Source organism: Schistocerca gregaria, chromosome 5 (genome assembly GCF_023897955.1).
Source record: "Schistocerca gregaria isolate iqSchGreg1 chromosome 5, iqSchGreg1.2, whole genome shotgun sequence".
Lineage (NCBI taxonomy): Eukaryota > Metazoa > Arthropoda > Insecta > Orthoptera > Acrididae > Schistocerca > Schistocerca gregaria.
Window position 1 is genome coordinate 546,961,249 of NC_064924.1, and position 17,110 is coordinate 546,978,358.

General features: G+C 42.7%; 1 protein-coding gene and 1 non-coding gene across 4 annotated transcripts in view; both read right to left on the bottom strand.

The window, feature by feature from the left end:
- Positions 1-17,110, bottom strand: part of LOC126272389 (uncharacterized) — a 363,563-nt gene that overhangs the window by 248,070 nt on the left and 98,383 nt on the right. Inside the window, exon 1 of one of the 3 annotated variants that reach the window (XM_049975209.1) lies at positions 9,502-9,680. The exons of the other annotated variants lie outside the window; for them this stretch is intronic. Coding sequence (XP_049831166.1) covers positions 9,502-9,673 — 172 coding nt within the window. The 5' untranslated portion in view covers positions 9,674-9,680. Of the gene's footprint in view, positions 1-9,501; positions 9,681-17,110 lie in introns of those variants that run through there. 3 annotated transcript variants of the gene reach the window in all.
- Trnai-uau (transfer RNA isoleucine (anticodon UAU)) lies at positions 4,473-4,547 on the bottom strand. Its single transcript has one exon. It is a non-coding gene; the product is annotated as a tRNA-Ile (tRNA).

Here is a 17,110-nt window from a genome sequence, read left to right on the forward strand (position 1 = left end):
AGAGAGAGAGAGAGAGAGAGAGAGAGAGAGAATATGTGCAAATTTTTAGGACGAAATAAACAAAAAATAACTGAGTACCGCGTTGAGGGATAGATTCTGAAGAGAGTATCTACAGGTACTATACACTGGGCAGTGTCATATACATACGGGGGCCGCTCCCCCTCCCACGCCCCCTTGCGGGGCCACCCTCATTGCCACCCGCGCCGCCCCCGCCAGTCAGCAAGCTCGTATATTCATCCTTTTCTTTCGTCAGTCGACTCGAGTAGTTGTACTTTACAATGTAGCAAATAGATAGCTAACACATACCTAAGAGAAAAGTCGTTGCCAAAATTAGATTCGGCACATCAGAGCTAATGCTGATAGACACTTTGCTCGTATTGTTGAAGAGGCGAAGGTACTTACGGACGAGTTAGACGTACAGATGAGTGCTCCTCGTCTTACAGGCAGACAAAGTCACAGGGAGAACTGCGATCATAATGATGATGCTATGACATATTGGAAAAGTACTGTTTTTATTCCAACACATGTTATGACTGACATGAGAGAACGTTTTGCCGAAGAAAATATTTATCCAGAATGAAATTTTCACTCTCCAGCGGAGTGTGCGCTGATATGAAACTTCCTGGCAGATTAAAACTGTGTGCCGGACCGAGACTCGAACTCGGGACCTTTGCCTTTCGTGGGCAAGTGCTCTACGAACTAAGCTACCCAAACACGAATCACGCCCCGTCCTCACAGCTTTACTTCTGCCAGTATCTCGTCTCCTACCTTCCAAACTTTACAGTAGCTCTCCAGCGAACCCTCCAGAAGTTTCATATCAGCGCACACTCCGCTGCAGAGTGAAAATCTCATTCTGGAAATAACCCCCAGGTTATGGCTAAGCCATGTTTCCGCAATATTCTTCCTTTCAGGAGTGCTGGTTCTGGAGGGTTCGCAGGAGAGCTTCTGTAAAGTTTGGCAGGTAGGAGACGAGATACTGGCAGAAGTAAAGCTGTGAGGACGGGGCGTGAGTCGTGCTTGGGTAGCTCAGTTGGTACAGCACTTTGCTCGCGAAAGGCAAAGGTCTTGAGTTCGAGTCTCGGTCCGGCACACAGTTTTAATCTGCCAGGAAGTTTCAAAATATTTATCGTTTAAAATTCAACATACTTTTGCCCTCGCAACTACTGAAACATGACCGTAATGATCTGGCATATAAACTGAATCAATGCTTAACTGAACTGAACTTCTTTGAAGAAGAATCACTTTTTGTAATTAAAAAGAGACTAAGGGGAGAGATTCTTCAATACAAGCAAACGAGCATGAACGCTCTTAATGATTGTGATTCTGTTATGCAAGCGTTGTCTGTCTGTCCTAGATCTGACTATCCTACTTTGCACGCGCTGTACAAAATATTTGCTTGTCTATCTACAATATCTATTGCTGTAGCAATAGATGCAATGTCCCAAATTACTAGCTGGTTTCAAAAAATAAAATAATAATAAATAAAGAAAAAACTGTCTTTATGAATTTCCACTCTTCTTCATCTGTGCAAAACTTTGATACAGTACCATACCTTAAAAATACGTTACTGAACTCGGTTGCTGACACAAAGGTTCTAGGCCTATGGGTACAAGACAATTTTAAATGGGACTACCATATAAAAGAACTTGAGAAAAAACTTTCAAAAGCTTATTATGCTTTGCGTGTGTTAAATAAAAGTGCAAGCAAGTTAGCAGTTATTCAGGCGTATTATGCATACTCCCATGCACTACTTCGATATGGGTTAATCTTCTGGGGAAATTCAGCCACCAGCATAAAAATCTTTACGGTGCAGAAAAGATCAATCAGGGCTATCTGCAACCTAAGAAAACTGGAAACATGTAGACCACATTTCATCCAGATGAAAATAATGAACCAACCGAACCTTTACATATATGAGTGTATCCTGTTCGCAAATGAGTATCTTTTAAACCAAACTGGACATCTTCAACTAAATAAGGATATACACAGTCACAACACAAGAAACACAAATAATATCCACATGTCGCAGTGCAGAACAGCACTGTACCAAAAAAGTGTATCACAGATAACAGTTCAGCTATATAACAGCCCACCCAGTGGCCGGCCAGTGTGGCCGTGCGGTTCTAGGCGCTTCAGTCTGGAACCGCGTGACCGCTACGGTCGCAGGTTCGAATCCTGCCTCAGGCATGGATGTGTGTGATGTCCTTAGGTTAGTTAGGTTTAAGTAGTTCTACGTTCTAGGGGACTGATGACCACATATGTTAAGTCTCATAGTGCTCAGAGCCATTTTTGAACCTACTCAGTGATTTAAAATCGCAGCAACATAATTTTTTTAAACGTAATCTTAAGTCATTTCTAGTGGAAAAATGTTTTTACTCTGTAAAAGAATTTTTAAATTACAAAAAATAGGCTTGTAAACCATGATTATGTAATAATGGTTAAATTCAAATTCCTATATTTGTCACTTGTAATTTATGATTGTTATCTGTAATTAATTTTGTCATGCTCTCTCTCTCTCTCTCTCTCTCTCTCTCTCTCTCTCTCTCTCTCTCTCTGTGTGTGTGTGTGTGTGTGTGTGTGTGCTTTTGTTCCTGCTCCTTTCGAAATTTTGACTTGTCCTATATTCAATGTACTGTTTAAGTATGTAATGAATCAAATGGACCATTAAATAATGCCTGAAATGCCAGTAGAAAGTATTTTTTCAACATTGGGGCGTACAAAGACATGGCTGACGTCGACAATGAAGGAGGATCGGCTTAATGGCTTAGCTCTGTTGAACACTCACCTTCATTAATTGTCCTATTGACGATGTAATCGACCAATTTGCCAGGAAGAATAGGTGCACATAGTTTATCATTTAAGGAAGAGAACCACAATTGTAACTTTTTTATATCATAAGATGGCATTGACTTGTATATGTGTATAATCAGTTTAAATAAAACTTTCTTAAATTTTGAGCCGGTTGGGGTGGCCGAGCGGTGCTAGGCGCTTCAGTCTGGAACCGCACGGTCGCAGGTTCGAATCCTGCCTCGGGCACGGAAGTGTGTGATGTCCTTAGGTTAGTTACGTTTAAGTAGATCTAAGTTCTAGGGGCTGATGACCTCCGATGTTAAGTCCCATAGTGCTAAGAGCCATTTGAACCATTTTTTTAAATTTTGAAAGTGACTTGATTATTTTTTATAACGGTAAAAGTAAAGATAGCTGAAGATATCCTTAGCGCCCCTCCTTGAGGTTTTTCTGTATCCGCCACTGACACTGAGGTGATAACAGTCCTGGGACACCTCCTAATAACGTGTCGGACCTCCTTTTGCCTGGAGAGGAACAGCAACTCGACGCTTCATGGGCTCAACAAGTCGCTGGCAGTCCCCTGTAGAAACATTGAGACATGCTGTTTTTATAGCCATCCATACTTGCGAAAGTGTTGGCGGTGCAGGATTTAGTGCGTGAATTTACCTCTCGATTACATTCTATAAATGTTCGATGGAATTCATGTCGGGCGATCGGGGTGGCCAAATCATTCGCTCGAATTATCCAGAATGTTCTACAAACCAATCACATACAGTTGTTGCACGGTCAGTTGGGGCATTGTCACCCATAAAAATTCTTTCGTTTGGGAACATGAAGTCCATGAATGGTTGCAAATTGTCTCCTAGTAGCCCAACATAATGATAATGATAAGTCCATTCCATGTAAACACAGCCTACGCCATTATCGAGCCACCACTGTTTTGAGCAGTGCCTTGTTGACGAACTGGGTCCATGGCTCCGTGGGGTTTGCGCCACACTCGAACCCTAACATCAGCTCTTACAAACTGAAATCTGGACTCATGTGACCAGGCCACTGTTTTTCAGTCGTCTAGGGCCCAACGCAAATGGTCACGAGCCCAGAAGAAGCGTTGGAAGCGATGTCGTGCTGTTAGCAAAGGCACTCGCGTCGGTTGTCTTCTGCCATAGCCCATTACCGCCAAATTTCGCCGCGCTGTCCTGACAGATACGTTCGTTGTAGTCTCGTATTGAGTTCTGCGGTTATTTCTCGCAGTGCTGCTTGTCTTTTAGCACTGACTCTTCTACGTAGAAGCCGCTGCTCTCGGTCGTTAAGTGGAGGTCGTCGGCCACTGCGTTGTCCGTGGTGAGATATAGTGTCTGAAATTTGGTATTCTCGGCACACAATTGACACTGTGGATTTCGGAATACTGTATTCTATAACGATTCTCAATATGTAATGTCCATGTGTCTAGCTCCAACTACCATTCCGCGTTCAAAGTCTGTTAATTCCCGTCGTGCGGGCATAATCACATCGGAAACCCTTTTTATATGGATTACCTGAGTATAAATGACAGCTCCGCCAATGCATTGCCCGTTTATACCTTGTGTGCGATACTACTGCCATCTGTATATGTAATTAGAATCATACTACTACCGTCAGCTGCTCACGGCCGTTGATATATATCAACGTGGACAGGTGAAAATATGTGCGCTGGCCGGGACTCGAACCCGGGATCTCCTACTTATAAGGCGGACGCTCTGTCCATCTGAGCCACCGAGGGCACAGAGGATAGTGCGACTGTAATGACTATCTCGCGCACGCCTCCTGCGAAACCCACATTCTCACCTTGTATGTCCACACACTACATTCCTAGTGTCCCACCCCAGCACACTCATTACTCGTGGAAGACATTCTTAACAAGTCCCGTAAGAGTTCGGGGAATATGTGTGCATCCGCACAGAAGAAGAAGGTCATGGTCGGTATTGCCATAACTATATACTTATATGGATATGGTGTCTTTTCTTTCGGACATGTATATAAGTATCTGTATATGTACATATCGCTATCCCATTTCTTTTGTCACTTCAGTGTAAATTGAAGTCCTCCGCCGCGTTTTTGTGTCTGAATGTGAAGGTTAATCTCAGGAACGAGTGTAGAGAATTTGATTTAGTTTTCAGTAATGAACATATTAACTAGCGAGAGAGGTTTGCTTATAAATTTATAAATATTTCGTAGAAATTGGCTGAACTATGATAAATTGAAGTCCTCTCTCTGCGTTTTTCTGTCTGTAAGTCGAGAGATTTTGATACACTTTTCACTAGTAGGTAGACTGCTTCGCGAGGAAGGTTCGTGTACACAATGTTAACGCTACGCTAGCCAAGCCGTCCGGCTACAAATACTTACTTATGCTACGCCGGGGAGGTTCGCTAGTGTAGTACGAATTGGACGAAACGTCGTTACGAAAACTACGGAATACTGTACCTTCATCTGTATGCCGGACAGGAACGTAAACCGCTGTACTCATCAGTATGACTGAATTACTCGCACTCTGTAGCTCTGCAGCGGCGACAATAATTGGTTACTTAATCACAAGGATTTTCTACGATTGACATTCGAATTCTCTTTGTGATACATTTCCGTAACCTTAGTGCAAGTTAATTACGAGATTCTTAACTTAAATTTTCATTCAGTCATAATTTTTGCAAAACATTTAAGAGCAACTGAAATAGAAATAGGTGTTGCGTTGGAGTGGAGCACTCATTTCGCCACGATGAACGGAATATTCCTGCAACAGTACTTCCCCCCTGAACTCCCCCCCCCCCCCCCCTCATCTTTAAAGAATCGAACTCCTGTGTATAAAACAGCTTCAAGCATCCGATTAAATGTTTGACGTTAAGCATGTAACCGAAAAAGTTTAGAAAAATGTCTGAAATTTAAAGTTTGTTGGAAGTCATTATCACAGACTGCATTAGTATAGTCTGAATAAGTTGCTCTCAGTTTTGAGCAAGAACAAGTTTTTCACTCATCTTACTGTTTATGACATCATGATTCCTGAACAGTGTGTTGTAAAATTATATAATTTCGCAAGTTTGTTCAGTAGTATACATGGATGCTGTCTGAAAAATGGGTTGCGAAAAGAGTTAGTAGTAATAAATAACGCATTAAAAGGTCGTCCCTGATGCGGCAGTTTTAGTGCACAAACAGCAAATAAACTTCTTTTGTTTAGTCATTTTTGGGGGTGTCAGAGAGGAAAAGTTTCGCAGAAGTTTGAAATTGTGTGTAAAGTTTGTTACAAGTCGCTGAGTGCTCTCATTCTCAAATAATGGATGAATATGGTCTGGGGATTTGCGCGCCGTGAGTTAAGCCGCCACAAGAGATATACACCATTTTGAACTACAATTCTTGTCTTATTTTTTTAAACCCTTCACATAAAATCACAGCTTTTAATGAGTAGATCATTAGACCATTTTAAATTTTTGAATTCGGTCAATAATTATATTAAATATTAAAAACCAAATTTTTGCTGTCCATAGAAGCCATTATGTAGGCAGCCTGCAGCTGCAACTGTGCACCATGAACCATGAACTGGCTTAGCCGTTCAGTAATATACACGGACAGAAAAGAAATCGCAGCACTAAACAATAAAGTGTGTATACTTGAATATTTCTGGTCTCTCAACTGCAGATTTTTCAGCGCTCTTTTAACTTTAGGATTCTGTACCTCAGAATGAACAAAAATGGACTTGTACGGCTATTGAAATAAGCCGTTCATATAGTGTACGAGTTGTAGGCGGCGAACGTGTCTTCGTTTTGCTGAGGACTGGCTATGACCCGTTCCATTTTCATCCGTTGATTGCGCTCAGGATACACATGTAGACAGGCATTCATAAATAAATTACTAAATGGTATTAATCTCTTTCCGAAATATGTCTTGTGTATAGTCCGTGACAACATAAATAAACGTCTCAGAAGTGTGAAGAGTGCATTGTAACATCACATATCGCATAAATAAGCGTCTCAGAAGTGTGAAGAGTGAATTGTAACATCACATATCAAAGTTCAAAGTAAGTTCAAAGTAAATTTCGGCAAACGTCAAAAGTATTTTCATAATCAACGTATCATAAGCAATCTAAAGTGACAGAAGACATAAACAAACTTGTGTTGAAGTAGAGATATAGGCGAATCATGCTTTTTATTCACGAAGGAGTTATAACTATGCTAGAATCCGGTGAACTGTTGTGCAATCCCATCGTGACCAACACATCCGGCACAGACCTAGACTACACATGTCACAAGGAATTCTGTTCCGGGCCGTAGACGAAATTCGTCTCTCTCTTCCACGCTCTTGAGCCAACTACAGCTCACACCAGAGCATGAGAATACAAAGCAGTAGCCGATAAAACCAGCTACCCAGGTACGAGATTTATCCACTCATACAATCTCTTACCGTAATTGACTTAAACTCGTTGAGAAGTTAACTGCAGTTTTATCGATGCCCGCAAGTTAATCTTCTTGCGACACGTGTTCGATAAGTTTTTTTCCATTCTGCTATCAATACAAGAAGAGTCGACGAGCTCAGCGTGCAAATCACTCATTGTGATTACGACATTTGTGAGAAAAGTTTTTATTTTTATTTTTCACAAAGCAATGTAGTCCCCTTAGAGAAGTTCCCTTCGGCAGCTGTACGCCGGCGGTGTCGTTGTTCTCACTCTTGACAGCAGCGCTGAAAGGCTTCAACTGGTAGCGGCTTTAACATGTCGGGCACATACTGTTGAAAGTTCTCCCGGATCCTAAAATGACGTCATTGTAAGACACTTCACAGTTTCGAGAAAAGTAAAAAGTCACGAGGGTCATATCACGTGAATAAGCGAGTTGTGAAACAACAGTAGTGCCTTTTGAGTTCAAAAATTCCGTGAGGGAAGTGGTCGTGTGACATGGCCCGTTGCCATGGTGCAGCATCCACTTGTCCGTTCTCAGCTCGATTCACTCTTTTGCTGGGGGTTTCAAGGACATCTTTGAAAGACACTTGGTGGACAGTTTGTCATGGAGGAACAATCTCTCAAATGCACGCGCATGTTCGAAGTATTCGTCTGTTTTTGAAGTTCTACGTCTATATCTACATTTATACTCCGCAAGCCACCCAACGGTGTGAGGCGGAGGGCACTTTACGTGCCACTGTCATTACCTCTCTTTTCTGTTCCAGTCGCGTATGGTTCGCGGGAAGAACGACTGCCGGAAAGCCTCCGTGCGCGCTCGAATCTCTCTAATTTTACATTCGTGATCTCCTCGGGAGGTATAAGTACTGGGAAGCAATCTATTCGATACCTCATCCGGAAACGCAACCTCTCGAAATCTGGAGAGCAAGCTACACCGCGACGCAGAGCGCCTCTCTTGCAGAGTCTGCCACTCGAGTTTGCTAAACATCTCCGTAACGCTATCACGCTTACCAAATTACCCTGTGACTAAACGCGCCGCTCTTCTTTGGATCCATATACTCATACAATAAAGGATCCTTCTTTCTATGTATTCACAATACATTACATTTGTCTATGTTAAGGGTCAGTTGCCACTCCCTGCACCAAGTGCCTATCGGCTGCAGATCTTCCTGCATTTCGCTACAATTTTCTAATGCTACAACTTCTCTGTATACTACAGCATCATCCGCGAAAAGCCGCATGGAACTTCCGACACTGTCTACTAGGTCATTTATATATATTGTGAAAAGCAATTGTCCCATAACACTCCCCTGTGGCACGCCAGAGTTTACTTTAAGGTCTGTAGACGTCTCTCCATTGAGAACAGCATGCGGTGTTCTGTTTACTAAAAACTCTTCAATCCATCCACACAGCTGGTCTGATATTCTGTAGGTTCTTATTTTGTTTATCAGGCGACAGTGCGGAACTGTATCGAATGCCTTCCGGAAGTCAAGGAAAATAGCATCTACCTTGGAGCCTGTATCTAATATTTTCTGGGTCTCATGAACAAATAAAGCGATTTGGGTCTCACACGATCGCTGTTTCCGGAATCCATGTTGATTACTACAGAGTAGATTCTGGGTTTCCAGAAACGATATTATACGCGAGCAAAAAACATGTTCTAAAACTCTACAACAGATCGACGTCAGAGATATGGGTCTATAGTTTTGCGCATCTGCTCGACGACCCTTCTTGACGACTGGAACTACCTGTGCTCTTTTCCAATCATTTGGAACCTTCCGTTCCTCTAGAGACTTGCGGTACACGGCTGTTAGAAGGGGGGGGGGGGGCTTGTTCTTTCGCGTACTCTGTGCACTCTGTGTTGAAGGTTTCCCTCAGCGAGGTTCATCTTTAACGTGTTCTCGGCCTTCCAAAAATAGTTTGTACCAACGAAAAACTTGTGTTCTTGATGAGGAACGTTCCCCATAGTCCTGTTTCAGCTTTCCAAAGGTCACGCTCGCGGCTTCCCGATGTTTAACACAGAACTTGATGGCACAACTTTGCTCCAAATTCCGCCGTTCCATTTTCTTAACACGCAACAAAAACACAACTTCACTGATGGCCCTGTCAAAAATTACGTGATGGCTGTACGGAGCTGAAACTCGGACTGAGCATCTAGAAGGGATGAGCACACCGCAGTATGGTCAATCTAATTGCTTTTCTCAAATACTTCATTTACGGCAAATAAAAAGATGATTCTTCTTTTAAAAAACCTCCTGCATATTCACCTGACAGTAATAAAGAGAAGAGTAGCGACTTACGATTCTGAACACTGTCACCATCTAGTACCCAGTGTTTTGTGCCCGTATCTGGGAGATGTATAACATGACACGGAACACACGAACGCAGTCTGTCGCCACATCGCACACTAGACACGCATTCTCGCCGCGTCGCGGCTGCTTTACGCCTCAGACTCGCAACGAGGTCTGCCATCCTCAGCGACGAAGGAGAACACCCGAGACTGGCGCGGGAGAGGCTCTGGCTTCCTTTTAAGTTTGCGGCATTGACACAGTTCAGATGGAGGGGGGAATTGCGGCCACTGCGTTTACTAATCCGCTGGCATTAAGGCTCAGGGTTTCCCGGTCAGTCAACAGCTCCTATTCTCCGCGTACTCTTATCAATGAACTTCGACTCCATTGTGTCACTCACTACTGCTGTAGTAGACCATCATGCTGCAGGGACTACCTGAAAAAAATTTCTCACAGTCACACAGCTTATGTCATATGATTTTCTGGCTGCACCTCTGTGCTATTGTGGACGCCAGAGGACAGTTTCTGATATCAGGCGGAAGGAGGTTTAGTTCACTCAAAAGATGAAGAGACGGCCTTTCCCTAGCCCTCCTGAACGGGAAGTGGTCTGGGCATGCTAGACTGATTCCTAGAGGGGGGGAGGGTATATTTACTTGAGAGGCGCTGTTTCCAGCACATGGAAGAAACAATCTTCTGAAGATGCTGGCAGTCAGTGGCGCTTTTTAAAAAAGTTGTGTTAGCGATGGCAGGAAGTAGAAAATAAAAGGTTCTGCATTCTGCTCTGAAGGCTGATTGGCAGCAAGTTGTGAAAATTAAAACAATGTCGTGCAGTGGTTTGGAGCTCTCGAAATTTAGCAATTGGTCGATGCCCCTAGCGGAAGTAGAAGGCCGTCCTGTTCCCTCTGGGGTGTTTCGAAGTGCATCTCTAAAGTCGATCGGATGCCCGTCTGGGTGATGGAGTCGTGGGCTTTCTGGAGACGAATTTCTGATTCACGAGATTTAGTAATCCAGCATGATCCGCGATGTATTTTTTCGAGTACGGGACGCCTTGAAGGAATTCGCAAGTGCATTCCCGATCGTGGGTGTTGAATTCTGCTTAGTCCGTTACCGGTTTTTCTAGGAGAGGGTTGTGATTTTGTGAGCTTGCACGTTCTCGAAAGACAGATGTTTTGTGTCAGATCTCACTTGCAGTAGCCAGCTGTAGGCGGTGTTCTTTGAACACCGGCCACGGTGGCCGTGCGGTTCTAGGCGCTTCAGTCCGGAACCGCGAAACTGCTACGGTCGCAGGTTCGAATCCTGCCTCGGGCATGGATGTGTGTGATGACCTTAGGTTAGCTGGTTTAAGTAGTTCTAAGTTCTAGGAGACTGATGACCTAAGATGTTAAGTCCCATAGTGCTCAGAGCCATTTGAACCATTTTTGTTCTTTGAACGAAGCGTACTTGGTAAGGTTTGACGCAAGCCAACAAATTCCGTTTGTTTTCGTGAACATTTGAGTGTTGTGTTTTTGTCCGACTTTTTCACTGTTATCTGGCTTTATTTTTGTGGCGATTCTGAAGGTGGCAGGGGTAAAATACAGGGAGCGAAAGGCGATTTACAATTTATACAGAAACCAGATGGCAGTTTTAACAGTCGAGGGGCACGAAAGGGAAGCAGTGGTTGGGAAGGGAGTGAGACAGGGTTGTAGCCTCTCCCCGATGTTATTCAATCTGTATATTGAGCAAGCAGTAAAGGAAACAAAAGAAAACTTCGGAGTAGGTATTAAAATCCATGGAGAAGAAATAAAAACTTTGATGTTCGCCGATGACATTGTAATTCTGTCAGAGACAGCAAAGGACTTGGAAGAGCAGTTGAATGGAATGGACAGTGTCTTGAAAGGAAGATATAAGATGAAAATCAACAAAAGCAAAACGAGAATAATGGAATGTAGTCGAATTAAGACGGGTGATGCTGAGGGAATTAGATTAGGAATTGAGACACTTAAAGTAGTAAAGGAGTTTCGCTATTTGGGGAGGAAAATAACTGATGATGGTCGAAATAGAGAGGATATAAAATGTAGACTGGCAATGGCAAGGAAAGCGTTTCTGAAGAAGAGAAATTTGTTGACATCGAGTATAGATTTAAGTATCAGGAAGTCGTTTCTGGAAGTATTTGTATGGAGTGTAGCCATGTATGAAAGTGAAACATGGACGATAAATACTTTAGAGAAGAAGAGAATAGAAGCTTTCGAAATGTGGTGCTACAGAAGAATGCTGAAGATTAGATGGGTAGATCACATAACTAAATGGCTCAAATGGCTCTGAGCACTATTGGACTTAGCATCTGTGGTTATCAGTCCCCTATAACATAGAACTACTTAGACCTAACTAACCTAAGGACATCACACACATCCATGCCCGAGGCAGGATTCGAGCCTGCAGCCGTAGCAGTCGCGCAGTTTCGGACTGAGCGCCTAGAACCGCTAGACCACCGCGGCCGGCATATCACATTACTAATGAGGAGGTATTGAATAGAATTGGGGAGAAGAGGAGTTTGTGGCACTACCTGACTAGAAGAAGGGATCGGTTGGTAGGACATGTTCTGAGGTATCAAGGGATCACCAATTTAGTACTGGAGGGCAACGTGGAGGGTAAAAATCGTAGAGGGAGACCAAGAGATGAATACACTACGCAGATTCAGAAGGATGTAGGCTGCAGTAGGTACTGGGAGATGAAGAAGCTAGCACAGGATAGAGTAGCGGAAGAGCTGTATCAAACCATTCTGATGACTGAATACCACCACAACAACAACACCGGCAATAGTTTTCAGGAGTCCGTTGGAGGCGGTGTAGTGAAGAGTTAGCGGTGTACGTATTCCAGTCCAGTGGTCTGATCTCATAGTCTTCGTGAGGGTAGTTAGGAAGCTACAGAAATTCAATTATTAACTTTGGTGTAGCGAAAAGTTTAAAACTGTCCCTCGGGTCAAAGAGAGGCTGGCGAGCCTCACTGGAACTGATTTAATGGTGTTGCAGAATAGGGGATCGATTGTGGTCCAGCAACAAACGTTATCGAATAAATGCGCAGAGCAGTGCGTCGTATAATTTGTCTCGAGCGTAGCACAAGTACAAAGCCAGAATTTCGTAGGAGCAGAAAATCTGTGCGGTGAAATACTTGATGCGCACGTCGTAGTGCGTCGTCGCGTCCCGTCGACGGTTACAGAAATAGTGGCGGTGTTTTCGACAGAGCGCAATGCGGAATGCGCCAGCGCCTTACGTCAGGCGTGACCGACCATCTGGCGCCGAACGAGTCTAATGCGCTGTACGCTGCATTCTATTGAAGTAGTTGCTGCAAAGTCAGGTTCACCTCGTGTGATAAATGGGTACATAGTGTGCTACAATTGCGTTTCAGAGCGGAGGAAGTGGTACGATTAATTGACGCATGTCAAAAACATATTGCCGACTGTTTCCCTGTGCTTCACTTACATATATAGCAAATAATCCTCTTCTCCGTCATCCCTCTTCTTTTCTACCACGTGATTCAACGATTCTGTACACTTGTATAGTATATTAGCACTTGTTTGAACGCTTTTCTTAGACTGCACGTGTGGACTGAATAGTTATTGCGCTCGCTGTTTCATTTTCTGGGAAAAGATAAATGCGCAACGATTTAAGTTAGGGGTCCCTGCCGCGCAGAATACCCTATCCTGTTCCCGCCCCATTTGGGTCCATATCTAAAATAAAATTGGTTACCCTTACTCTCTAGATTAAAAAACAACTATCACCTCTCCACCACAAACTAATACAAACAATAATACATCCATTCTACCGATGAAACGAAATGATCGTATGTCATCGACGGCCGGGAGTTCCCAACAGGGGAAATTCGGACGGCGAGTTATAAGTCTTCAGTTGACACCCAATTGGGTGACTTGCCTGTCGATGATGATGAAGACAACGCGACACCGGTTCCCGGCCGGGTCCACTGCTCGGCGGTAAGAAGCGCTTATCACTCAGCTAAGGGGGCGGAAATTTTACTTATGATATTGTAGTTTAAAGTTATGTGATCTTGCACGAATAGTCAACATACTCTGGTCGCCAGACCTAACAGAAAAACAAAAATACGAAACTCGTAATTACATACCACATGTACCGCTCTGGAACCGAAAAATAAAAGTGTTCCGTTATGGAACTAAACAGCGCAGAGCAACATTTCTATAGTCTGTAATACGCTGATCAACAAATGAAGTCACTTCGAACTTTGGCAGTGAAGGAGATGTGAGAATAAGTTGTTATGTGCTGGTCGAAGAATGAATAATTATCTTTGAGCATATGCAATATATACCAAACGACAAGTTTTAACATCGGCGCAAAAATTACAGAGTTGGTACCTCGCGACTCTTCCACGTCCGGCATACCCAAGAGTGCTCTCACTAATCGATTCTTACTTTCATTAAACTTTTCTATCATTCTTTTGCAAGAGCAAACGTTCATTAAGGAAGTAACCATAAAAGGTCTTTAAGAATTTTCTCCATAAGGCTCAATGCATTTACTGGAAAGTGAAATTAATGCACTAGAGTCTGGTTAATTGCTCCAAATGGCATATTTTGTTCACTGACGGTTCCTTTTTATTAGTTATTGTTTTAAATTACATGTTACACTATTTCATATGAAAAACCTAAAAGTTACCCGAACCACGCCAACATTGATAATGGTCTCTTGTTAAATCAAGACCTCGGCTGTAAAAAAAAAAGGGTAAGGGACAAGTTGGTTGTTTTGAGCAAACGCAGAATAAAATTTCAGTAAAATCTCATAAATAAGACATTTCAGATACATCCCTTGTGAGTTTTTTATTTAGATGAGTCGTTGCTTTAAAATGTATCTGCAGTAACGGTAAATTCTTAAAATGATAAATTTTATTCAAAAACTTATTCTTAAAAATTCGTCAATGGGTACTTAAGAATGTTACTTGCAAACCGAATGCACTTAACATTGATTTCAATTAACTTACCTGCTGGGCGAATTAACGAAGCCTTATTGCGAAATCTGCCAAAAATACAAATTTAAGAGATCCGAATTGTTTCTGTTTTTGCTGCTAAGATTTGGATTAACAATTTTTCCAATAATAATGTATAACAACTTTCAAAATTAATCTATACTTCATCAAAATACCAAATTAATTTCAGCAAGCACCTCATTACAGCTCGTAAACAACGTTAAGGATGGCCCTTAACATTTCAGCCATCACTCTGTCACACAAATTCAGGTACACCATCGTAAAAGCCACAGCTAAACATCGTTTACTTGCTTAAATAACTTTCTCATTTACCTGATTAGCAATAGCTTTTGAAACGCATTTACGTTCAGGAATATATTCAGTATCTTTATTTGAATCGTAGTTATTCGCGTCATCCTCAGATTCATACAAATCGCTCCTGAAGAGCATTTTCCTTGCTCAAACACAGGGTGCGTTACCACTTCTGGCAAACATGTTTTTGGCACTTGCCAATGTTTACGTTTACACATCCTGACAAAGCTGCCTTAGCGAGAATCTGAAGTTATCGACAGAGATGCCACCTCTTGTTTTGGCATGAAACTGTCAACTAATATGAATGCATCACATCACTTACCATGTTTTACATGCAATAACTCTATCTCTCATTGACGGTTCCTTATTACCAATGTTTACAGCCGAGGTATTCAAATGTTAACGAATGCATGAACAAATAATTTCGGCTATCCAGTAATTAACATGACACAGCTGTGATAATTATTATCCGTATCCCCATTAATGTTTAACGCGTTTCTTAGCCTGTAAAACTCCCGTCCATTTGAACTTATGTAGTTGAGAACACTTTATAGAGAATGTCGTCTTGAAGCGTATGTTGCTATTCGTAGCTTACAGTGCCTATCCACACTGAAAAAAATCTGAATTACATATTTACTGTTGGGAACTGGCTAACTATCTGAAGAATGTCACTCCTCCCTCCCTTCCCTCTCGCCCCCTTCTGCTCGCCCTCACTCTGACCACATAAGCACTCACTCACGCATACACCCAAATCGACGTACAGCCTGCCACCCCCCCCCCCCCCCCCCACACACACACACGCTGTAATGTGCTCCTTCTTTTAAAACGCGCTACGTTATCAATCTGAATTTATCCTTTAAGCCACCGGCGTTTGTGACGAGCTTGATTACGCTCACCAATGTGATATAACTCTTCCATCACTCTAACGAAATGACAGTTTCTATCACCAGCCATAGTTACGAGATTATTTTCACGCAGTCACGCATAATACGCTAACGTCATTTGTGATATTTAGTTGTAAGCTGGAACAAGAATGGGTATCCTTCACTGTGACTCTGACTGTACCTAACAGTGTCACTAATATTCAATAACCGCTTACCTTGGAGATAAGTATGGTTGTTAGGGTCCGATTTCGTAAATATTATAAATTACCCTTATGCCTCGCTACCCCCAGGTATACGACTGAAGCTTAATTGTTTACATGCTATGAATGAGTGTGAAACCAAGTACAGCTAAATACAGTGTAAACGTGTGTACGAGGGCTATTCGGAAAGTAAGGTCTGATCAGTTGCGAAATGAAAACCGCAGTGGATATCAAAAATGTTTTATTTGTAACAATTAGATACACCTTCCAACTACTTGTCTGTATAGTCACCGCCCAGACTGAGACATTTGTTGTAGCATTGTACCAACTTTCCAATAACTTCGTCGTCATAAAAACCAGCCACCGGTGCTTCCTACCAATTCTTTGCCCTGATCTGCAGTTTGTTGTCTGTGATTCCCGGGGGTCAGGGATTTTCTCTGCCTCGTGATGTCTGGGTGTTGTGTGATGTCCTTAGGTTAGTTATGTTTAAGTAGTTCTAAGTTCTAGGGGACTGAGGACCATAGATATTAAGTCCCATAGTGCTCAGAGCCATTTGAACCATTTTGTTGTCTGTGCCGCTAAAGCGGAGTTATTGAACGTAGTTTTGTGAAATTCCTTCACCAGGGAGACGAATGGAATATCCAGAATTTGAAACACGAACAGCTGCTAGCATGAGTTTCTTAGAAATAGATACCTTAGGGGTTGCGAAGCAACTCAAATCGCATGATACGGGCAAGTCTTCAGGTCCAGATTGTATACCGATTAGGTTCCTTTCAGATTACGCTGATACAATAGCTCCCTACTTACCACTCATATACAACCGCTCGCTCACCGATAGATCTGTAGCTACAGATTGGAAAATTGCGCAGGTCGCACCAGTGTTCAAGAAGGGTAGTAGGAGTAATCCATTTAACTACAGACCTATATCATTGACGTCGGTTTGCAATAGGGTTTTGGAGCATATACTGTATTCAAACATTATGAATCACCTCGAAGAGAACTATCTATTGCTACGTAATCAGCATGGTTTCAGAAAACATAGTTCTTGTGCAACGCAGCTAGCTCTTTATTCGCACGAAGTAATGGCCGCTATCGACAGGGGATCTCAAGATGATTCCGTATTTCTAGATTTCTGGAAAGCTTTTGATACCGTTCCTCACAAGCGACTTCTAATCAAGCTGCGGGCCTATGGGGTATCGTCTCAGTTGTGCGACTGGATTCATGATTTCCTGTCAGGAAGGTCGCAGTTCGTAGTAA